Here is a 25,444-nt window from a genome sequence, read left to right as displayed (position 1 = left end):
CTAGCTAAATTGAACTGGCAAATTAGGTTAAGGGATAGGTCATTGGAGATGCAGTGGCAGACATTTGCGGGATATTTCAGAATACACAGAATAGATACATTCCAACGAGAAAAAAAAATTCCATGGGGAGGACCCACCATCTGTGGGTAACTAAAAACATTAAAGATACTATCACACTTAAAGAAAAAGCATATAATTTTGCAAAGCTGGGTGGCAGGTCAGATGATTGGACAGAATATAAAGAACAGCAAAGAATGACTAAAAGATGAATAAGAAGGGAAAAATTAGAGTATGAGAGGAAGCTAGCTAGAAATATAAAAACAGATAGTAAGAGTTTCTATAGCTAGTTATAAAAGAAGAGTTAACAAAGTGAGCATTGGTCCTATAGAAAGTGAGTCTGGGGAATTAATGAGGGAAAGTAAGGAGATGGCAGATGAATTGAACAGGTATTTTGCAACAGTCTTCAGCATAGAGGATACACTAACATCCCAGAAATAGCTGTAGATCAGGAAATGGAAGGGAGGGAGGAACTCATGAAAATTACAATCACCAGGGAAGTGGTAGTGAGGAAATTGTTGGAGCTGTGGGCTGACAAGTCCTCGGGTGCTGAAAGACTTCATCCTCGGGTCTTAAAAGAAGTGGCTAGTAAGATAGTTGATGCGTTAGTTTTAATTTTCCAAAATTCATTAGATTTGGGGAAGTTCCATTAGATTGCAAATTAGCAAATGTAACTCCTTTATTCAAAAAGGGGGGGAGACAGAAATCAGGAAACTACAGGCCAGTTAGCTTAACATGGAAAAATGTTGGAAACTATTATTAAAGACTTCGAAAAATTCAAGGTAATTAGGCAGAGTCAACATGGTTTTGTGAAAGAGAAATCATGTTTAACCAATTTGTTGGAGTTCTTTGAGGGAGTTACATTTGTTGTGGATAAAGGGGAACCGGTGGATGTATTATACTTAGATTTCTAGAAGGCATTTGATAAGGAGCCACATCAAAGGTTATTGCAGAAAATAAAAGCTCATGGTGTAGTGGATAACATTTTGGCATGGATAGAAGATTGGCTCGCTAACAGAAAACAGACAGTAGGCATAAATGGATCATTTTCTGGTTGGCAAGATGTAATGAATAGAGTGCCGCAGGGATCAATGCTGGGGCTTCAACTTTTTACAATTTACATAAATGAAAGGACTGAAGGTATGGGTTGCTAAATTTGCTGATGACACAATGATAGATAGGAAAGTAAGTTGTAAAGAGGACATAAGGAGGTTACAAAGGGATGTAGATCCGTTAAGCGAGTGGGCAAAGATCTGGCAAATGGAGTATAATGTGGGAAAATGTGAAATTGTGCATTTTTGGCAAGAAAAATGAAAAATAAGCATATTATATAAATGGTGAGAGATTGCAGAGCTCTGAGATGCAGAGGGATATGGGTATCCTAGAACATGGATCGCAAAAGGTTAGTATGCAGGTACAGCACGTAATTAAGAAAGCTAATAGAATGTTATCATTTATTGCGAGGAGAATTGAATACAAAAGTAGGGAGGTTATGCTTCAGTTATACAGGGGCATTGGTGAGACTACATCTGGAGTACTGTGTACAGTATTGGTCTCCTTATTTAAGGAAGGATGTTAATGTGTTGGAAGAAGTTCAGAGAAGGTTTACTAGCTAATACTTGGAATGGGCATGTTGTCTTGTGAGGAAAGGTTGGACAAGCTAGGCTTGTATCCGCTGGAGTTTAGAAGAGTAAGAGACGCCTTGATTGTAACATATAAGATTCTGAGGGGTCTTGACAAGGTGGATCCAGAAAGGATGTTTCCCCTTGTGGGAGAATCTAGAACTAGGGGTCACTGTTTAAAAATAAGGGATCACCCATTTAAGACAGAGATGAGGAGAATCTTTTTCTCTCAGAGGGTTCTGCGTCTTTGGAGCTCTCTCCCTCAAAAGGTGGTGGAAGCAGAGTCTTTAAATATTTTTAAGGCAGAGGTAGATAGATTCTTGATAAGCAAGAGAGTAAAAGGTTATTGGGGGATAGGTGGGAATCTGGAGTCGAAGTTACAATCAGATCAGCCATGATCTTATTGAATAGTGGAGCAGGCTCGAGGGACCATGTGGCCTACTCCTGCTCCTAATTTGTATGTTTGTATGTTCGTATGAGGAGTTCAAAAACTTGCTTCCCCTTTCCATAAAAAAATCACGTGGAGGAAGAAAAGGTTCCAGGAGCCAGGCATGCAGCAATCCTGGCTGATGATTATACACGTGTTCATAGGCCTTGCCCCAAGAAAGCCTTTCCCTTATCACATCCAAAAACCTAAATAGCAGAGAAGGTGGGAGGCTGATAGGAGGATGAACAGCCAGGGATGAGAAGGGAGAGCTGGAAACACAGGGGGCCCTCCTCAGGCCAAAAAGGAAGGTGCTGAGAACAGGAATGACGCCTGAAAGCCTGTATGTTTCTATTGTAACAAGGCAGGTCACCTTTGAGCTGACTGCTGGAAGTTATGAGGAAAACCCATAGGTTTAGTTAGGGTACACCAGACCAGTGCAGAAAAAGGGGCCTTGATGGAAAGCACAGCAGACCAGGCTGTGGCTTTAACTTGGCAGTAAAACCCAGTAAACATTACGCTGTGAGTGTGGGAGAACGTCACAAAATCCCTGAGAGTTACCAGGATTTTGTGTCCAGAGGAAAAGTGACCCCATACCCTTCGAGTGAGGCGCGTAAGCCCATAGTCATACTTTGGGATACAGGGGCGACCCAACCCCTTCTGCTGGGAAAAGGTATGACCTTTCCCCCAGAGAGTGCATTGAATGCTAAAGTATTAGTAAACAGTATCGGTGGAAAGTATATGTCCGTACATTTATATTGGGTGCACCTGGAGTGCGACCTTATTTCAGGACTAGTAACCGTGGGGATTGTCACTAGTTTACTTTGAAGAGGGTCGACCCGCTCCTTGGTATTGGCCTGGCGGGAGCGAAGGTGGTAACTTGCCCAGTGGTCTTAGAGAGACCAAATGAGGTCATGGAGACAGAGCAGTTACAGGGAAAGATCCCTGGCATTTTTCCTCACTGTGTGGTGACCCGGTCCAAGCTCCATTAGAGGAGGTTGAACTGGCACTGCAGACGGATGACTGTACTGTCTGGTTATCCGAAATCTTCTTTGGGAATTTAGAGGAGCCAAAGGAATTGATCAGCAGGTCTTCCTTGGTCGAGGCTCAGCAAGCCAACTCAGGGTTAAAAAAGCACAAACTGCCCAAACTGAAGCTGAAGCAGAGTGTTAGTGTCTAATAAGTTCTGTTAATGGATGCTAAATACCTAGTGGTTGAAGGTAATAGGGTGAATAGGTGTTGGGTGTTGATTAGTTAATTGTACTCAAATGTATATTAAAGGAAGAACCAGCCAGCACTGGCTTGGTGCTGTTAGAGGTGGAGAAATAAGCTCTGTGGCAAGCAATGAACAGCCGCCACAAAGCATCTGAGACTCTGTGTCTTCTTCACAAACAGGCTTGGAAGTTTCTCTAACACAGAGGGAGTTCCAGATTGCTACTATTTAAAGAATGAGGTGTTGATGAGGAAGTGGAGACCTCCTCACAGAACTACAGACGGAGAGTGGACAGTGGTTCACCAGGTAGTGGTGCCGCTGAGATACCATCGGGAAATATTGGGAATAGCGCATGAGATTCCAATGGCTAGTCATTTCGGTATCAGAAAAACCTAAGACCGTATAAGACAGCATTTTCACTGGCCACAACTCCACAAGGATGTGGTGGAGTTGTGTAAGACTTGCCACATGTGCCGGGTTCTGGGAAAGCCTCAACCTACAATAAAACCTGCACCCTAATTTCCATACCAGCTTTTGGGGAACTATTCAGCAGATTGCTGGTGGATTGTGTGGGGCCCCTGCCAAAAACAAAAGGGGGCTAACAGTATCTTCTCACCATTATGTGGCTACCCGATTTCCAGAGGTTATCCCTTTAAGAACTATCTCCACCAAGGTAGTGGTGGAGCAGCTAATCCAATTCTTTACCCAATACGGACTGCCTGCTGCGATCCAGTTGGATCAGGGCATGAATTTTATGTCCAGTATTTTTCAAACCCAGCTAAAGTCCTCAGCCTACCACCCACAGTCACAAGGGGCTTTGCAGCGGTGCCACCAGACCATAAGGCCAATGATCAGAGCATATTACTATGAGTACCCCATGACTGGAACAAAGGGCTGGGATTTCTTCTGTTTGCTACCAGGGACTCACCCATTGAGTCCACTGGCTTTTGTCCCTTTGAATTAGTTTATGGACACAAGGTGAGAGGTCCTCTAAAACTAATCAAGAAGAGGTTTCTGGGACACGGGGATGAATCTCCCCTGTTAGACTACATTTCCATGTTTTGAGAGCGGCTCACGAGAGCCTGTGTGGTGGCTCAGGAAAGCCTAAAATCCTGCCAGACTGCTGTGAAAAGTCAGGTGGATAAACATGCCAAGGCCAGAACATTTCAGCCCGGAGAACATTGGCTGAATTTTAACAGCCCCTCGACGTCGTGGCGGGGGGGCCCATAAAATATTGTGTGGGCTATTCCCAATATTTCCCCATGGTACCTCAGCAGCATCACTACCTGGTGAACCACTGTCCACTCTTCATCTGCAGGTCTGTGAGGAGGTCTCCATGACGTAGAGGGTAACATATAGGCTAGCTAACCGGAAACAGAGAGTAGTCATAAATGGGTCATTTTCTAGTTGGCAAGATGTAACGAGTGAAGTGCCACAGGGATCTGTGCTGGGGCCTCAAATTTTTAGAATTCATATGACTTAGATGAAGGGACCAAAGGTATGGTTGTTAAATTTGCTGATATCACAAAGATAAGTAGGAAAGTAACTTGTTAAGAGGACATAAGAGGCTACAAAGGGATATAGATAGGTTAAGTGAGTGGGCAAAGACCTGGCAAATGGAGTATAATGTGGGAAAGTGGGAAATTGTCCACTTTGGCAAGAAGAATAAAAAAAAAGCATATTATCTAAATGGTGAGAGATTGCAGAGCTCTGAGATACAAAGAACAAAGTACAGTACAGCACAGGAACAGGCCATTCGGCCCTCCGACCCTGCGCTGATCTTGATGCCTGCCTAAACTAACACCTTCTGCACTTCCGGGGCCCATATCCTTCTATTCCCTTCCTATGCATCTATTTGTCAAGATGTCTCTTAAACGTCGCTATCGTATCTGCTTCCACCACCTCCCCTGGCAGCAAGTTCCAGGCACTCACCACCATCTGTGTAAAAACTTGCCTTGCAAATCCCCTCTAAACTTTTCCCCTTGCACCTTAAACCTATGTCCCCCAGTAACTGACTCTTCCAACCTGGGAAAAAGCTTCTGACTATACACTCTGTCCATGCCGCTCATAACTTTGTAAACCTCTATCATGTCGCCCCTCCACCTCCGTCGTTCCAGTGAAAACAATCCGAGTTTTTCCAACCTCTCCTCATAGCTAATGCCCTCCAGACCAGGCAACATCCTGGTAAACCTCCTCTGTACCCTCTCCAAAGTCTCCACGTCCTTCTGGTAGTGTGGCGACCAGAATTGCACGCAATATTCTAAGTGTGGCCTAACTAAGGTTCTGTACAGCTGCAACATGACTTGCCAATTTTTATACTCTATGCCCCAACTGATGAAGGCAAGCATGCCGTATGCTTTCTTGACTACCTTATCCACCTGCGTTGCCACTTTCAGTGACCTGTGGACCTGTAAGCCCAGATCTCTCTGCCTGTCAATACTCCTAAGGGTTCTTCCATTTACTGTATACCTCCCACCTGCATTAGACCTTCCAAAATGCATTACCTCACATTTGTCCGGATTAAACTCCATCTGCCATTTCTCCGCCCAAGTCTCCAACCGATCTATATCCTGCTGTATCCTCTGACAATCCTCATCATTATCCGCAACTCCACCAACCTTTGTGTCGTCCGCAAACTTACTAATCAGACCAGCTACATTTTCCTCCAAATCATTTATATATACTACAAACAGCAAAGGTCCCAGCACTGATCCCTGCAGAACACCACGAGTCACATTCCTCCATTCAGAAAAACACCCATCCACTGATACCCTCTGTCTTCTATGACCGAGCCAGTTCTGTATCCATCTTGCCAGCTCACCTCTGATCCCGTGTGACTTCACCTTTTGTACCAGTCTGCCATGCGGGAACTTGTCAAAGGCTTTACTAAAGTCCATATAGATAACATCCACTGCCCTTCCTTCATCAATCATCTTCGTCACTTCCTCAAAAAACTCAATCAAATTAGTAAGACACGACCTCCCCTTCACAAAACCATGCTGTTTCTAGCTAATAAGTTTGTTTGTTTCCAAATGGGAGTAAATCCTGTCCCGAAGAATCCTCTCTAATAATTTCCCTACCACTGACGTAAGGCTCACCGGCCTATAATTTCCTGGATTATCCTTGCCACCCTTCTTAAACAAAGATGCAAAGAGATCTGGAGGTCCTAGTGCATGAATCACAAAAGGTGAGTATGCACGTAAAGCATGTAATTAGGAAAGCTAATAGAATGTTATCGTTTATCATGAGGAGAATTGAATACAAAAGTAGGGAGGTTATGCTTCAGCTATCCAGGACATTGGTGAGACCTCATCTGGAGTATTGTGTACAATACTGGTCTCCTTATTTAAGGAAGGATGTAAATGCATTGGAGGCAGTATAGAGAAGGTTTACTACACTAATACCTGGAATGGACGGGCTGTCTTACGAGGAAAGATTGGACAGGCTAGGCTTGTATCCGTTGGAATTTAGAAGAATAAGAGGTGACTGGATTGAAACATATCAGATCCTGAGAGGGCTTGATGGGGTGGATGTGGAAAGGGTGTTTCCCCTTGTGGGAGAATCTGGAACTAGGGATCACTGTTTAAAAATAAGGGGTCGCCCATTTAAGACAGAGATGAGGAGAAATTTTTTCTCTTAGAGGGTCGTGAGTCTTTGGAATTCTCTTCCTCAAATGGCGGTGGAAGCAGTGTCTTTGACTATTTTTAAGACAGAGCTAGGTAGATTCTTGATAAGCAAGGCTTATCGGGGTAGGTGGAAATGTGGAGTAATCAGTTCAGCCGAGAACTCATTGAATGGCAGAGCAGGCTTGAAGGGCCAAATGACCTGCTCCTGCTCCCAATTCATATGTACTTGTGTGAACAGCCGGCCACAACCCCCAATGCCGAGAAGGACTCACCCCATTTTACCAGTGGCGGCCAGGCCTCCATGCATCACCCCCCCCCCACCCACCCCTGGACCCCTGCCACTTGTCGGCAGGGCTTTCATTTAAATATTTAAATTAATTATAAAAACATGCAAAGCAACTTACCTTGTCCCGGTGGCCGTCCCACGCCAATAATACGGCCGTTGGCTGCAACCCGCACGCCTTCGGTACTCCATTCGGAGTTCTGAGGTGAGACACTGGTCAGGAGGGGAAGAGGAGTGAAATTATGAGGGCAGGAGGGAGCGTGAGCGGGAAAAACATTTCTTATTGACTGTTGGGATGGTGTGAAGGGATTGAAGGGCAAATGTGATGAGGTTGGGGGCAAAAATTCAGAGTGGGAATAAAGATAATATTCGTAATATAGGCCAATAGAGAAAGCATTGGGGGAGGGGGTGGTTGGGAAAGGGCCTCCAGCTTTTAATTATTTTTTTAAACAAAATCCACAGTCATGTTACTTTTAAAATGCAAATTTTTGATGAGGGCCTGAAGCCCTTTAAAAATGGCACCGGCGCCTGCATGTGGCACCGGACGCCATTGCCGGGGATGGAGTGACCGCCCCCTCTACATCATCAGGGGTGGCCACTCTGCCCCCTCCACTTAAATGAGCTCCCGCATGACATATCACAGGGTCTCACTGATGACATACCTGTGCCTGAATGTCACCGACTTCAAAGCGCATCGCGTAATGTGCGGCATGCTAATAAAATTCAGCTCAATGTGTTAGTGCTATTACCAATACAGGGTGAACCATTGAAAGCCCAGTTCAGTGGTCCGTACAGAGTAGTAAAGAGAATTAGCAAGGTGAATTATATAATTGACACCTCAGGTTATAAGAAAAAGCAAAGGCTGTGCCAAATCAATAAGTGCACATGCCCAAGCCTGGATGATAAAACTGAACTACGGTATGACTATGACAGTGTGAGAATGATAAGCGAATGTTTGAGGATGAGTGTGTGTGTACAGTCTCCCTCTCCCTCTCTCCCCTTCCCTCTCCCTCTCTCCCCTTCCCTCTCCTTTTCCCCACAGACTGTATACCCTTTCTTTTCCTCTGGACTCTAACTCGACCAATCTACCCTGCCCCACTCTGTAACCTATTTGTGCGTGTGATAGTTGGCACGTAGTTTATTATTTTTACTTAGTTCAGTTTAAGTACAATAAAGTTAACTTCTTTCTTTGTTAAGGTCCCATAGCTGAATCATTGACCCCAATTTTGACAAGGGTGGTTTGTGACCAGGGTGGGAGAGGAGTTTTGTCTGGGTTTCCCTGCCCAGAAGCCAGCCTGATCGACAAGCTTGGCTTCCTATTGGGTGGGGAACACTCCAGAGGAGACTGCAGGACAGGATCTGTTGGGGAGCCTGCAGCTAGGTAAATAGAAGTATGGGATGGGGAGGATTTGCATCTTGAGCTGGGTGGTCACCATTTCCTGGGGAGGGTAGAAGTCTGATACCGGGGTGTGTTGTGGTTGGTGATTCTTGGGGGGTGGGGGTCAAGGGTGATGGTGTGGTTCTAATCCTGGGGGTTATCTGATTGTGGGGTTGGGATTGGTTATCAATCTGGAAGAGTCCAATCTCTAATCCCAGGAGGTGCAATCGTAGGAGTGGGGAAGTATGCTTCTTTGGATCCAGAGGCAGTGGGGTTTGTGATGTCAGGGAGGGAAACAGGTAAGCATGGTGAGCTAGGAGGGAGCAACCCTGCTCCTCCTGGCCCACAAGCAGTGCAATAAAGGCAGTTACCTCTTGCAAGAAGCAGTCCTCATCTCCCTTGAGCTTCTGGGTTCCAAGAGGCCTAGAAAACCTGGCCAATCAGCATTAAACTTGCAGATGAACTTAAATATGAGGCACGCAGCCTCACTTGAATATTTTAATGGCCAACTCACCTCCTGAAACAGGTTGGTTGCCCATTCTCTGTCCCACCTCCAATAAAACTGGATGTGGGCAGGTTGGATACGGGTTGGGGTCGGATTTGAGATTTTTAAAATTTTAACATGCCACCTGACCCCAATGCACCCATTTATTGTGGTGAAAATTATCTCTATATGATTTGTTTTAAAGTGTTATTTTACCTCTTGATTTAAGCTGCAGTGATTTAGCTTTACTTCACAGTCTGTTGCAGGGATGCTGCATACCTCAAACATAAATTAAAGTCTAATAGGGACAGAATTCTTTTTTAACTGCTGTATTGGGATTACCAACTGCTGTATTGGGATCTCCAAGCAGAAGGGCCGCCCGCGCATCAACACTAGCAGAATTTCTTATCTACAGCTGCTACATAAGTTTCTAAATTCACTTGAAAAAGCCCTTCAAAACACTCCTACAGGGGATGCAGAGACCAAGTGGGCCCACATCAGAGACGCCATCTATGACTCAGCTATGACCACCTATGGCAAACGTGTGAAGCAGAATGCAGACTGGTTTCAATCTCACTTTGAGGAGCTGGAACCTATCCAAGCCGCTAAGCGCATTGCACTGTTGAACTACAAGAAAGCCCCCAACGAGTTAACATCCGTACACTTAAAGCAGCCAGAAGCGCTGCACAAAGAACAGCCAGGTGCTGCGCAAATGACTACTGGCAACACCTATGCAGTCATATTCAGCTGGCCTCTGACACTGGAAACATCAGAGGAATGTATGATGACATTAAGAGAGCTTTTGGGCCAACAATCAAGAAGATCGCCCCCCCTCAAATCTAAATCAGGGGACACAATCACTGACCAACGCAAGCAAATGGACCGCTGGGTGGAGCACTACCTAGAACTGTACTCCAGGGAAAATGTTGTCACTGAGACCGCCCTCAATGCAGTCCAGTCTCTGCCAGTCATGGATGAGCTGGACGTACAGCCAATAAAATCGTAACTCAGTGATGCCATTGATTCTCTAGCCAGCGGAAAAGCCCCTGGGAAGGACGGCATTACCCCTGAAATAATCAAGAGTGCCAAGCCTGCTATACTTTCAGCACTTTACGAATTGCTTTGCCTGTGCTGGGACGAGGGAGCAGTTCCATAGGACATGCGCGATGCCAATATCATCACCCTCTATAAGAACAAGGGTGACCGCGGTGACTGCAACAACTACCGTGGAATCTCCCTGCTCAGCATAGTGGGGAAAGTCTTCGCTCGAGTCACTTTAAACAGGCTCCAGAAGCTGGCTGAGCATGTCTACCCTGAGGCACAGTGTGGCTTTCGAGCAGAGAGATCCGCCATCGACATGCTGTTCTCCCTTCGCCAGCTACAGGAGAAATGCCGCGAACAACAGATGCCCCTCTACGTCGCTTTCATTGATCTCACCAAAGCCTTTGACCTCGTCAGCAGACGTGGTCTCTTCAGACTACTAGAAAAGATCGGATGTCCACCAAAGCTAAGTATCTTCACCTCATTCCATGATAATATGAAAGGCACAATTCAGCATAGCAGCACCTCATCAGACCCCTTTCTTATCCTGAGTGACGTGAAACAGGGCTGTGCTGTCGCACCTACACTGGTGCTCTCACTTCTCCCTGCTGCTCTCACATTTATTTATTTATTTAGAGATACAGCACTGAAATAGGCCCTTCGGCCCAACGGGTCTGTGCCGACCAAGAACCACCCATTTATACTAACCCTACAGTAATCCCATATTCCCTACCACCTACCTACACTAGGGGCAATTTACAATGGCCAATTTACCTATCACCTGCAAGTCTTTGGCGGTGGGAGGAAACTGGAGCACCCGGCGACAATCCACGCAGTCACAGGGAGAAATTGCAAACTCCACACAGGCAGTACCCAGAATTGAACCCGGGTCCCTGGAGCTGGGAGACTGCGGTGCTAACCATTGTATGCATTCAAGTCTTCAGAAGAAGGAATTTTCCTCCACACAAGATCAGATGGCAGGTTGTTCAACCTTGCCCGTCTTAGAGTGAAGATCAAAGTACGGAAAGTCCTCATCGGGGAACTCCTCTTTGCTGACGATGCTGCATCAACATCTCACCCTGAAGAGTGTCTGCAGAGACTCATCGACAGGTTTGCGGCTGCCTGCAACGAATTTGGCCTAACCTTCAGCCTCAAGAAAATGAACATCATGGGACAGGACGTCAGAAATGCTCCATCCATCAATATCGGTGACCACGCTCTGTAAGTGGTTCAAGAGTTCACCTACCTAGGCTCAACTATCACCAGTAACCTGTCTCTCGATGCAGAAATCAACAAGCGCATGGGAAAGGATTCCATTGCTACGTCCAGACTGGCCAAGAGAGTGTGGGAAAATGGCGCCCTGACACGGAACACAAAAGTCCAAGTGTATCAAGCCTGTGCCCTCAGTACCTTGTTCTACGGCAGCGAGGCCTGGACAACGTATGTCAGCCAAGAGTGACGTCTCAATTCATTCCATCTTCGCTGCCTCCAGAGAATCCTTGGCATTAGGTGGCAGGACCGTATCTCCAACACAGAAGTCCTCGAGGTGGCCAACATCCCCAGCATATACACCCTAATGAGCCAGCAGCGCTTGAGATGGCTTGGCCATGTGAGCCGCATGGAGGATGGCAGGATCCCCAAGGACACATTGTACAGTGAGCTCGTCACTGGTATCAGACTCACCGGCCGTCCATGTCTCCGCTTTAAAGACGTCTGCAAACACGACATGAAGTCCTGTGACATTGATCACAAGTCGTGGGAGTCAGTTGCCAGTGATTGCCAGAGATGGGGGGCAGCCATAAAGGCGGGGTTAAAGTGTGGCGAGTCGAAGAGACTTGGCAGTTGGCAGGAAAAAAGACAAAAGCGCAAGGGGAGAGCCAACTGTGTAACAGCCCCGACAACCAATTTTATCTGCAGCACCTGTGGAAGAGCTTGTCTTTATAGCCACTCCAGGCGCTGCTTCACAAACCACTGACCACCTCCAGGCGCTTACCCATTGTCTCTCGAGACAAGGAGGCCAAAGAAGAAGAAGATTGGGATTACATGCTTTCCACAGATGCTGCCAGACCTGCTGTGTGATTCCAGCATTTCTTGTTTTTGTTTCAGATTTCCAGCATCTGCAGTATTTTGCTTTTATTTTAGGGATTACATGCTACTTAGTTGAAAAGAATGCTGTTTTAAATATAGACACCTCAAGAGAATATTCCAGCAAGTTATAAATTGTGTGTGATACATTGTGAGCAAAAGGAAATAATATATAAACTATACTGGCAAGATGCTCACATTTTTAGTACAGTATCGTCACCATAGAAGATTTGATTCTGTCTTCTGGATTAGAAAACAATTTGACTAGTCCATTAGCACTTATTAAAATAGATCTGCAGAGCTGTGTTTTAGTCATTTTCCCCAGGTTTAAATTTAGTGGTAGCACAATCTATCTTGCAGCCTCCATGTATTATTTGGATTGATGTTATTAATTGCTTCAATATAAGGCAATGCCCATTTGTTCTAATAATGTGCTTTCTTATCATAAAAATTAAAGCATCAACCCATTTCGTATTCATATCAATGCATTCTAATCATATGTTTTCAGTATGTATCAAGGAACTAACTTTTTGTAGCAATTTCCAGCTTAAGTATTCTGAACGGGATCCTGAATGATATTGCAGCTCATTGAGTTTGTATTCATGAGCCTATCTGACAAAGCTCCCCTGATCTGCAATCACATTTGTTTATAATGCTGAAAATTATTGCTAGCAATATTACTGAATGAATGCTTAAAGCATCTCTATGATCTTTCTCTATTCACTATTTTAACAGATCTGTTAAACCTGTTTATTTTAAGTGGTCATCCATTTTTAATGTCAACACTATTTTTTAGCTTATAGTTTAAAATATTGTGTTAAATCTATGAGCCTGTTAATTCCTAATTGTAACTTCTCTTCTGCCACATGGGCTGGGATTTTCAATTGCTGGTGGATTCGGGAAGGGATGCAGACGCCATTTGAAAATCGCGTTCCCGGAGGATGGCACTGGATCCCACTGCCTCCAGAATGTGAGGCAGTTTTCAAAGAGAGGATGGGGGGAGGTGGGGGGGAATCAGGGAACCCACTCGCCTCCAATTAGCAGCCCATTCAGCTCCTTGAGGAGCTATTAACGGGCCGGGGAGGGAGAAGGTAATTTTCAAAGGTGAGATCGTTGAACCCGAACAGTCAAGTGCACGTTAGTGCAAAGCTATTAGGTTCAAATCGGCCAGAGGTTAAGGATTATTTTTATTGGCAATGAAAAATTTTGGGAGCTGGGAGACCTAGCGTCGGATTGTGTGCTTTACTATCCATTTGGCCGTTAGGCCACTCCTCTGCTTGTTGAGGCTGCTGCCCTCAGAGGTGCTGCCTGCTCTCTTCTGCAAGGCAGCAGCACGCCCCATCATCATCACTAATTGGGTGCTGAGATCACCTTCAGCTCAATTAGGGTATTTACATTTAAAGGTAGTGTCACGTGAGCGACGTAGTGGCATCTCAGGGTCGGGAGCCGGAAATTATTGGAAGTCAGACTCCCAACCCTGATTTGAAAATCCATCCCATGATCTTGCTTGAAACTCTACAACCAATGTTGCGTTTACGCTGGGTTACTGGGTTTAATTTCGATATCCGATTTAAATCTGAGCACTGCAGATATCACACTGTGTTAAATAACCAACTGGTTTATTTAAAGTATATTAGCATTAACAATAAAAGGTCTTACAGATCGGAGCACATGTCTTCACAGCAGCCTGTGTCTGTAAGACAGATTCAAAATGTCTCCCAGAAGCTTCCAGAAATCTCCCACAGTTACACTCTTGCTCAGCATCTCCATCCAGAGGCCTAAGCAATCAAAACTGATGAGTCAAACACTACATTTTTCCTGCTTTTGACTAAAGACACCAGTTTCACATTAATGTATTCTAAACAACAAACATATATACATCAAGTTATTTCTCAATGTTCAACTTGTCAGTTTTCTCTAAGTGCAGAAGTAGGCTTGAGATAGGAAGATCTCTTAGGTCTTTGATTAGATTTATGAATTTGAAGTTGTGGATCTGTTTGATTAGCTTGATGAGGCAGATTATTGATATCATTCAGAGAAAAAGGAAATGTATCCTCATAACCACTATCCTCAGCATATCCCGGTCTGCTCCCTATTAAATGTTTTGTCTTCCACCAGCTGTTGTCTGCCAACAGATAAACATTTGTATCGAGCAAACATTCAATCTGCTTTGGACCTGATACTGATGAAGCAAGTTTGTGTTTGCGATTTGACCATTTGATTTGAACCCAATCTCCAACTTTAAACTGTGGTTCCCTAACGCCTCCACATTTGTCAAAGTATGTTTTTGTTTTATCTTGTCGCTATGCGATTTCCTCTACTTTCGCTCTGACCTCCACGTTAACTGGTGGCTTGAGAAAGGTCGGAACTTTCGCATGCCAGTGACCAATTATAAGGTTGGCTGGTGTCTTGCTGGTTAGAGAGTGTGGGGCTGATCGGTATGTGCGGAGTACGATGTGAATGGACTTTTCGAATGTTCTCCCCTCTGCCATACCAGCTTTCAGATGTTCCTTTTTAACCCTATTGAACCGTTCAATGCACCATTCGATTGTGGGTTATAATGTGACGTCAGTTGGTGACAGATTCTGTAACTGGCCAGGAATTCCGTGAATTGACCTGAGACAAACTGTAGTCCATTGTCTGTAGTGACAGTCTCCGGCAAACCCCATTTTGTAAATAATTTGTCCAGGATGTTGATGACTGAAGTGGTTGTAATGGAACTTCTTGTAGCAATTTCCAGCCATTTGCTGTGGAGATCGTGGACAACAAGCAGAAACCGTTGATTCCTAGGGGTTGCTTGCACTTCTCCAAAAATATCAACTTGAAGTTGTTGCCATGGTTTTGTCGGCCATAGGGTCAGTTTTAGAGGCGCAAGATAAGGCTTAACAGATTTTCCACTGAGTGCACAAGCTACGCAGCCCCTAATGAATTCCATATATAGCGATCTATTCCTGGCCAGCAGACTGCTTCACGGGATCATTGTTTCATCTTAACAACACCCGGATGTCCTTCATGAGCAAGATGCAATACACCTTGCTGTAGTGCCTTTAGGATAACTGCCTGAGTGTCACGTGCAGTACAGTTATTACCAAACAATGCGAGTTTGTTGCGAACTCTTTAAAACGGGATCAGTTCTTTCCCTATATCACAGGGCCACTAAGATTTGAGGTATTGACTTACTTGCTGCAGTATGACGTCTGCTGCTGACTCTGCCACCAACTCCTCTTGTGTAACCAGATTCGCAGTCACATGCAAAATCACAACGACCACATAATCTTCAACGTCGCAAGTTGCTTTGCTGTCGCTAACACTACCTGCAACAGTATTATGGCCCAGAATATCAGGTACTCATTTTCATGAACCCACAAGGTACTCAACCTCGAAGTTATACTGATGTAGACGATCTGACCATCTGTAGATGTGTAGAGGTTGATGACCAGATCCCAACGTAGTCAACGTTTGGTGATTGGTACGAAGAGTAAACTTTCTGCCAAAAAGATGCATGAGCCAATGTTCGGCATGCATAGTCACAGGCTAGTGCTTCCCGCTCTCCAGTGAAATATTTATGTTCAGTGTCCAACAACAGGCTATTGGTCATTCGCATCCATCAATGGACTGTGAGAGTACAGCTCCAATTGCAGTTCCCGACACATCTGTCGTGACATACATTTCTGCATGTGGGCTGAGATGCGCAAGGACTGGTGGAGATGCTTTCTTCACCTTTAACTTTTCAAATGCTGATTGCTGTGAGGCAGTCCATTCCCAGTAAGCCTATTTCCGAAGTAGCTTCCTCAGACGCTCCACGATCTCTGCGTAATTCGGAACGAATTTGTGATAGAAGTTGGGAGTACCTAGAAACGATGCCAATTCTTTCACATTAGATGGTGTTGGAAATGCATGAACGGCTTTGACGCTGTCATGTGTAGGCTTTACTCCAGCTGTGTCCCAGAAACTTCCAGAAATCTCCCACAGTTCCACTCTTGCTCAGCAACTCCACCCGGAGGCCCAAGTAAATAAAACTGATCCGTCAAACACTACAACCAAAAGATTGAAACATTCTTTTAGTCACTGAACAAGGAGCTGTGTGGGATAACAGGAGAGAAAGGAACAGAAGAATATGTTGATGGGGTTAGTTGAGGGAGGAGGTTTATGTGGAGCATAAAACTGGCATAGATCTGATGGGCCAAATGACCTGCTTCTGTGTTGTAACTGCTATGTATTATGATGTAACGCCATGGCCATAAATGTAGCAATTAGGAAGCATCAGAATATATACAGATTTGGTTTCTCCTAAGAGAAACCTCAAAGGGTAAAAATCACTTCACTTAGAACTGCCCCAGTTCTGCAGCAAGCAGTTTGATTTTTGAGTGGAACTCTGTAAACCTCTATGATGAAACACGACCACCGAAAGCTTCAATTTTCAAATAGAATTCTTATTTTCTTTTTCACTCTGTGCCTCATGATATAGAGGTATTATTTATTATGGTTATTAAGGATTGCAAATACATTTCATGATCAGAATAGCAAACAAGAAAACAAGCTATGATCTCACCCCATGTCCCACCCCTCTTCTGCCAATGAATGGTGGCGATACCCAACTACACTGTGTACATTACAAGAAGGAATTATGTTTGGTGCTGCGTTTAATAATCAGAATCACTTTAGGAATTCAGATTATTTGTTTTAGTCACCATCATGATGTCATCCAAACTATTAGCTTGAGTTATTATTCCTGCCTTGTAACACATGCCCAGCCCTTATTTTTATTTGCTTTAGTGAATTGTATCTGATGTATTCTGAAGATGTAGAAACTGAATTCCAGAAGATCAATACTTCCCTTCAATGTTTACGAATTTTGATAGCTGATTCATTTCTCTCAGGCACAGTCAGGAATTAATGTCACCAAACTGAGCACGTAGAAATTTGCATGAAATAAATGAATACAAAGAAGTATCAATCTGGTGCTTGAAAATAATAGTGGGCTAAAAATTGTGTTGCTCTCGTTTTTGAGAGGAGGTCATGATTTTCAGTGCCTGGGGCTGCTGCAAATTTTGTGCTCTCTCCCCATTTTCATGATTGTAGCATTCAGCCGAGTGTGGCCTGTGCTGCTGGCTGGCTGAATGCTCAAAGGGTGCACACCAGCATGAATGGAGAGCACATGTTCCAGCTAGCCTGTAGATTCTGAAGGCATCTGCTACTCTTAGGAGTCGGCTGTAAGGAGAAGGACACCAAATGGAAGAGAAAGGGTTCCTATGTTCTCAAATGTGGCATTGGAGACCTTCGTCCAGGAGGTCGACAGAAGGAGAGAGGCCATTTTTCCACAGGGAGCGGGAGGAGTTGGGAGGTCTCAGGAGGCCCTCGAGGAACACATTGAGAAGAGATTGGAAGCAGGTGGCCAGGGAGGGCAATTTCCAGAGTCTGGTCCCAAGGATCTGGCAGCAGTGCCACAAGAAAGTTCAATGACCTCACACAGTTGGTCAAGGTCCATGAATGCATTTTCAAAGGACGTCTCCTATCCCAAAAACACCACCGTCACTCATGCTGCTCAATGCTACACACCCACATCACTCGCCCATCAGCAACCCCTAGCAGTCAAGAATCAGGCCTAGAATTCATATCACCAGTACACAGCCACCCACAATTTCAGCTTCACAGCTACTTCTCGCAGCCTCCATATACCTACCAGCTATAGTAGACACATCACCCAAACACAATACAACACAATCACAATCATGTATATTCTTTCCTCTCTCAATAAGGTGGCACATAACTGCAGGGAGCAGAGCAGAACTGGAGGGCAACAGGCAAGCCTGCATCACATAAGTCTGCTGGATGGGGCCGGCTGTTACTGAGGCCATCTGGTGCCACCGAGACCATTCAAGTTGATAGCATGTTCCTGCTTATGACCCTTCTCAAATCCCACTCTGACCCGCATCCTGCTGTCTGGCATGAAGTGCAAGCTGCAGATGGAGTGACCATGGACTCCTGCTTTACAGCCCCTTTCCCTCACCTCAACACTTCCCTTCAGACTTTCTGATTTCAGATACCCAAGAACTGCTACCTGGCCAACCACACAGCAGCCTCAGGAGGAAGAGCGAGAGCTGCACCAGACCTGCAATGAAGCAGCATTATCACTTAATCTGATAGTTGCAACCACCAGCTCAGATACTGGAAATGCATACATGTTAGAGGGTGGTATAGAGCCAGGGTCTGTATGTGGTAAATTACCAGTCATGAGTGGGCTGCAGTTAGGTCGGGGGAAAAGATAGTTCGTGTGCCAGCTCACCAAAGGGTGAGGTCACAGATGAATTCTGCTGCAGGATGAGGACTTCAATAAAGCAGCCTATAGGAGAATGCTGATGAGGATATATATCAAGATGCCTTGCACATTGGCAGGCCTGCCAGCCAGCCTCCTGTCACTGTCCAGGAGCATGGAGGAGTCCGGCTTTAACATGAGAGCTTGGAGCCAATCCTTTCCAGCATGCAAATGGTGTCCAGCTTGATGACAGCACTTGCGGACTGAGCCCTGATGCAGCATCTGGTAGCCACTGTCTCAGCTTCCACTGCAGCACAAGCGGAAGCCAACCAATGCCTCAGTGCTGCCCTGCAGGCTCAGAACGCTGCCATCATAGCTGCAGATACCAGTGCTCAAAGGGGCTTCCAGTGTCTCACAGCAATCCAGTAATCGGTGCTCCAGTAGATAACTAGGACTGCTGAGGTGCCGCGCTGTGTAAGTGACAGTGGAGCATAAACCTCCTGTCCTTTCTCAGGATGACGACATTCATGCTCCCATACTGCCACTCTGCCAGTGCCTTTGCTGTTGCCTGTCAGTCAGCCAGCCCAGATTGCTGCCACCCATGCCAAGGTGATGCGTTCTGAACCCAGGTCTTCTAGGTTCAGAGCTGCTTGTGGGTATCCTGCAAGGCCATTTACAGTCTCCACAAGTGAAAGTCAGCAGCCTTTCACCAGCCATACTGCAGCCACTGGGGTATCTCTGCTTAGCATCACTGGACAGGCAAAGGCAGCTGCAAGACAGGCACTAAGGAATGAACGATGTTAATAGATCAGTTTTGTATGTATTGTTGGATGTGTTGTTTGATAAATTTGTTATGGGTTGGGTTTTGTTTTGTTGGTTGCTTTTATTTCCGGAATTTGGCCAAGAGGATGCTATGACGGGATGCAGAGATGGATTGAAAGATGGGGAATTGCGCATGGTGGTGATGGGATGACGTCCGAAGAGAACCAGATTCTCAGTAGATACTCATGGACAGTCCGTCCAGAATGAAGGGGTCCCAGGTGCCTTTTCCTCTTCCTCCACCTGCTTCTCCTCCTTCCCCCTTGGTGCACAGATTCCCCTCTTTGCAACTTTAGCTCATCTCCCTGTCATGCTGCAGATCCAGAGGTACTGCAACAACAGCCCCCATAAATGTAGCAGCCTTTCTGTGTACAGGTCACAAAACTCCTCTGACCTCCCTGTCAGGATGCAGCAACAATTACTTCCAAAGTCAATAAGTCACTAAAACTCTTCCAAGAACACACCACAATACTTCCACAAACTTTGCAAGAGCAAAAGTAAGTCTAAAGTACCTCAGCTGCAAGTTGGATGCCTAGTCCTTTAAATGACACTTGTTGAGGGTGGGGTGGGGGCAGCAGCGGAAGGTTTGGGGGGTGAGGGAGGTGTGGTCCCTACTACAGCTGAACCCATGTTTAGTTGTGAGTGATTGGGACATGGTATTTACTGGATCTGCACGATCCAAGTTTGTAGAACATGGGCTGAATTTAGTGAGCCCGCCACTGGTCCCGGTGGAGGGCCTGGAAATGGTCACCATTCCGGATTGTCACGTGGGTGTCTGCCCCACTGCAATCACGTGGCGAGCAACCATTTTACATAGCTGAGCTGCAGGGCCACCCAATCACGCAGTGGGGGCAAGAGGTGAGTCACCGCATAAGGGCATCAGATGAACACCGGCGCAGGTGCTGGCACCATATTTAAAGGCCTACCAGCACCTGCTCCTGCCTGGTTTGAAAGAGAGCCTTCCAGCCGTCTGCTGCCCAAGACCCCTTCTGCTGCATGATAGGCAAGGAGCTGAATCCAAGCTCGCAGTGACCATGGCTGAAGGAAGTTTAGTTTTAGTTTAGTTCAGAGATACAGCACTGAAACAGGCCCTTCGGCCCACCGAGTCTGTGCCGACCATCAACCACCCATTTATACTAATGCTACACTAATCCCATATTCCTACCACATCCCCACCTGTCCTTATATTTCCCTGCCACCTACCTATACTAGGGGCAATTGCTAATGGCCAATTTACCTATCAACCTGCAAGTCTTTGGCATGTGGGAGGAAACCGGAGCACCCGGAGGAAATCCACGCAAACACAGGGAGAACTTGCAAACTCCACACAGGCAGTACCCAGAATTGAACCCGGGTCACTGGAGCTGTGAGGCTGCGGTGCTAACCACTGCGCCACTGTGCCACTGTGAAGACCATGGGTGGCCCCACGGTTTAGCGATGCCTCCTTCGAGATTCTCCTGCAGGATGGAAGGGAAAGGCAGGAGGTTCACTTCCCCAGCGATGGGAAGAAGAAGTCTTCCCGCCTGACCAAGCAAGCCTGGATGGAGATCACTGAGGAGGTCAGCAGCCATGGGGTAACCCCCAGGACATGGGTACAGTGCTGCAAGAAAGTCAATGACTTCCTTCATTCTGCCAAGGCCATTACTCCATTCCACTCTCCTTTTTAGGGATTGGATGAGGCTACACAGGTGGAAGTGGGACGTGGGGAGGGAGGCGCCACAAAGGCGCTGGCAATGGAGGTTAAGCATCACCTCAATAAAACCAAAATACTGCGGATGCTGAAAATCTGAAATAAAAACAGAAAGTATTGGAAATACTCAGCTGGTCAGGCAGCATCTGTGGAGAGAGAAACAGAGTTAATGATTCAGGTCTGTGACCTTTCATGAGAACTCAAGCCAGTTCTGATGAAAGGTCACAGACTTGACACGTTAACTCTGTGGCCTGAAATTTACGTTGCGGCGACAGAATAGAGACGTAGACTTTATTCAAGAAAAGTTAATAGAGCTTTCAAGCCCCTCTTCCCACCAGTGTTCTGCCTTACATCACTGGTCAGAGATCCGATGGCGTGGGAGTGCCGGCCACCGACTGCAATATCGGAGCAGGATGGCCGGCAGGACCAGGTAATTCATTAATTCATTCATTTACATTTATTAGCATATTTAAATGGCTGTCCCGTTGCCACACGGCGGGGCCCTGCCACGAGGCCTCGCCACCACTGGCAATATGGGGCCTGGCCTTCCCGGCGTCAAGGTCCATGGCGGGCCTCTCCTGGAGGCATTTTTCGCACCTCCCCCCATCCCCTGCCATCAGGGATCGGTAAAATGCAGCTCTGTTTCTCTCTCCGCAGATGCTGCCAGACCTGCTGAGTATTTCCAGAACTTCCTGTTTTTATTTAAGTATCACCTCATCCTGACAGATACATGGCTGCATTTGGCCACAGACCACCTTCCTTCACAGCTCACCCCCATTAACTCCCCTGAGAGCTGGCAGGAGGGTGAGCGATATGGGAAACCCTAGTAGGGATGAGGGGCTACCACTAGCAGAACTGTCATGTTGATCACTCTGCAAAGTATGACTATCTCCCTCTTTTCACTTGCAGGACAAGCAAGCCCATAACAGCATGGAGATTTCGCGGACTGGAGAAGGGATCCCAGACATCAGGCCTCTCTCCACAGCTGAGGAGGAGGCACTTGAACTAGCGGGAACACAGGGCGGCTGCTCCATATCTGATGGTGAGACTGGAGTCTCCGCGCATGAGTGAGGATTGACTTCCATCGACATACAGTTCACTTCTGGGGACCCCCATGATACATGATTGTCATGACAAGATCTGCTCAGCCTAACCCACACATGTTTATGTTCTCTCAGACAGGGCGGCAGCCACAGGAGACTCCAGTGGAAGGGCAACAAAATTCCACCTCTAAGGAGTCAGAGAAAGCACTGTCCCATGACTCTCCCGCACCTTCCACCAGTGCAAATGCTTTCACCTCAGTGGGTTTCCAGTCAGCTTTAGATTCAGGGTCACAATCTGGTGAGTGCACCACACACGTGCCCAAGCAGCTGGCTGACTGTCAGATGACTGTGGGTGGCCATGCCCATGCTGAATCCCAGGCTGATGACAAGCCTCTGGTGTCGACAGCACAGGGCATTCTGGAGCTGCATAGAGAGGTAAGGCAACATTTGGTGGAGCTGCCAGAGGCCATGTGCAGACATGAACGGACGATGGAGAAGTCCATCCATGCCATGAGTGCTGCCATGTCCCAGGCATGTAAGCGCATGGCTTCCTCCCTCGAGAGGTTGGTGACCCTCATGGAGAGCCAGATCCCATAGATAGGCACAGACCTGCACACCATCGCCTTGGCCGTGAGCTCAACTCAGCAGTGGCAAGGCGAGAGAAGGACAAAGCGCCTGTAATCTTCAACCAGTCCTCGCCCTTCTCTGGTCAGCGGAGAGATTCAACTGAGCCTTGAAAGAGAGGAGGAGAGGTTGGCCTCCACAACTGCGGGCTCCCCTCAGAGCACCGAGTGTGGACAGCAGCTCCTCAGCCCCTCCACCAGTGAGCCAAGCTCTAACAGTCGCAACACCTGAGGAGAGTACGACATCAGTGCAGGACACGGATAGGCAGTCGAGGCCTTCCATGCCTCAGGCAGCCAGAGAACACCCATCAAAGTCATCCCAGGCCAAGGGGCAAATGTTTTAAGAAAACAGCCTAGGCCACTTGGGGATTCATGGGTGTCTAACATGTGCACGTAATGATTAATATAAAGTTATTTTGTTCAAGAAATTAATTATCATTGTGTAAAAGTCATTATTCCATTATGCCTTAATTGCAGGCTGCTGAATTTACCCTTCCCTCCTTACTGTAACCACAGCCCTCATTAAGATATGACCTCCCATGGACATTAGTGGTTGTAAGTCAGGGAACACAAATGAAAAGGGGGTGACAGAATACATGCATTGAGATGAGTTTTTATTGTTTTTTCTATGTGTGGGCATCAGTTTTGCAGAATGCAGGTGATTATGAGGTTGTTTCTTGCCTCCTTGGCGTTTCACTCATTCTGCCTGGCCTCTGGTGCAAGGGATTCAACATCCAGTGGCACTTCCTTCTCTCCGTCCCCTGTGTCCTCCTTGTCAGTGGAGGAGTGCTGCTCAGGCATCGTCATTGTCATGTAAGGTTCCCCCTTCTGCACAGCTAGATAGTGCATAGCACAGCAGACCACCATGATAGGCGAAACCCTCACTGGGCCATACTGCAGGGCTCCACCAGATCGAAGGAGGCAGCAGAATCTCATCTTCAGCAACCCAATGGCCTGCTCAATGATCACTCGGGTGAAGCCATGGCAGTTGTTGGAACATTCCTCCACTGCATTGCAAGGATTCCTCACAGGCACAAGTAGCCACGTCTTCAGTAGGTAGACCTTGTTCCCAAAAATCCAAACCTGAAGGCGAGTGAGGGACCTGAAAATCTGTGTACCTGGGACAGCAGAAGTATGTCAGAAGTAGGGCAGCACAGTGGCGCAGTGGTTAGCACTGCAGCCTCACAGCTCCAGCAACCCGGGTTCGATTCTGGGTACTGCCTGTGTGGAGTTTGCAAGTTCTCCCTGTGTCTGCGTGGGTTTTCTCCGGGTGCTCCGGTTTCCTCCCACAAGCCAAAAGACTTGCAGGTTGGTAGGTAAATTGGCTGTTATAAATTGCCCCTAGTATAGGTAGGTGGTAGGGAAATATAGGGACAGTTGGGATGTAGTAGGAGTGTAGGATTAGTATAAATGGGTGGTTGATGGTCGGCACAGACTCGGTGGACCGAAGGGCCTGTTTCAGTGCTGTATCTCTAAACTAAACTAAACATGTCGGTGTCGTGGCTGCTTCCTGGGAAGCGGGCACACACCTGCAGGAAACATTTTTGGTGGTCGCAGACCAGTTGAACATTGATGTTGATGAATGCAGCTGGCTGGTCCATTAGAGCCTTGATGGCCACAAGTGTACAATCTATCACACCTTGCACCCTGGGAAATCCAGTGATGGTCACGAATCTAATGGCCCTCTCAGACTGACTGTCAGGGTCAGTCCGGTTGCAGACATAGTCACCAGCCCTCTTGATCAGGGCATTGGTCACGTCCTTGATGCAGTGACAGGCTACTGCCTGGGAGACCCCACACGTGTCCCCGGTGGATCCTTGAAAAGATCCTGACGTGTAAATGTTCAGTGCCCCGGTGATCTTCAGGGCCGCTGGCATAGGGTGCTCCTGAAATCCCATAGGTCGAAACTCATCCTGTAGCAGGGCATATAAATCATTGACGGCCTCCCTGGAGAGCTATAGTCTTCGCTGACAATGCTGCTCGGACATTTGGAGGTAGCTGATTTGAGACCGGTACACTCTCTGGCATATGTGGGCCCTTCTTGGCATGACCGGCTGGTGGTGCTCTCATCATGGGGCTTCACAGGGAGGCGTAGCTGGCTCCTGGCCCTCCCCCTGTCGGAGGCACTGCATCATGCCATGGGTGTCCAAAACAACAGGGTGTATGAGACCCATGCTAGGTGTCTAGTGGGCCTCCAGAGCACTGTCAATGCAGAGAAGGCCCCGCCTTCGCGACTGAGCTTTACTACTTCTCCCGGCGGACTCCTTGATGTGCCTTAGTGCCACACTTGCTGATAGCCGACCCTCTTGTCCAGCAGTATGGGCGACCAAGCAGCTCACACAACAGTTTGGTCACCCAATAAAGCCTCCAAACCCAACCCCCGCCCCGTCAGAGACCGACCCAAATCCCCTTTCAGAGACCCCGAGAACCTAACCCCCCCCCCCCCACAACACTTTGCCGAGCACAGAGCAACACTGTCCGACAATGGCCTCCACACCCCATCTTCACCTATGCAGCAGTGTTCATGATTGACTTCCCGTTGTGGCACTGAAGCCTGTCGCCTCGTGCCGCCAGCTTTTAATGGCCGTAAACCCGAAGGCATGTGTGTGCTGCCTACTGTCCACTAAATCACAAAATTGTGGTGGATTAGATGCAAATGTATCACAATCATCGGCTCAGCAATTTAAATTAGATTCCCGTAGCTTCAGGGCGTCAATGCCGCCTTGGTGCTTTCCGGCCTCTGACATTATCCGAAACTGACGTCACAACGCCAGATTTCTGGGTGAACAGTTCTGACGTG

General features: G+C 46.9%; 1 protein-coding gene across 1 annotated transcript; it reads right to left on the bottom strand.

Annotated features, from left to right (window-relative positions):
- Positions 1-23,337: 23,337 nt before the first annotated feature.
- On the bottom strand, positions 23,338-24,542 carry LOC137368825 (putative nuclease HARBI1). Its single transcript, XM_068029030.1, has 2 exons — positions 24,174-24,542; positions 23,338-23,727 (listed from the first exon to the last, which is right to left on the bottom strand). The coding sequence occupies exons 1-2, from the start codon at positions 24,540-24,542 to the stop codon at positions 23,338-23,340; spliced, it is 759 nt and encodes a 252-aa protein (XP_067885131.1).
- Positions 24,543-25,444: the final 902 nt, after the last annotated feature.

This window comes from Heterodontus francisci, chromosome 4 (assembly GCF_036365525.1).
Source record: "Heterodontus francisci isolate sHetFra1 chromosome 4, sHetFra1.hap1, whole genome shotgun sequence".
Lineage (NCBI taxonomy): Eukaryota > Metazoa > Chordata > Chondrichthyes > Heterodontiformes > Heterodontidae > Heterodontus > Heterodontus francisci.
Note: the sequence above shows the minus strand (reverse complement) of the source record. Positions and strands in the feature narration are given on the sequence as shown.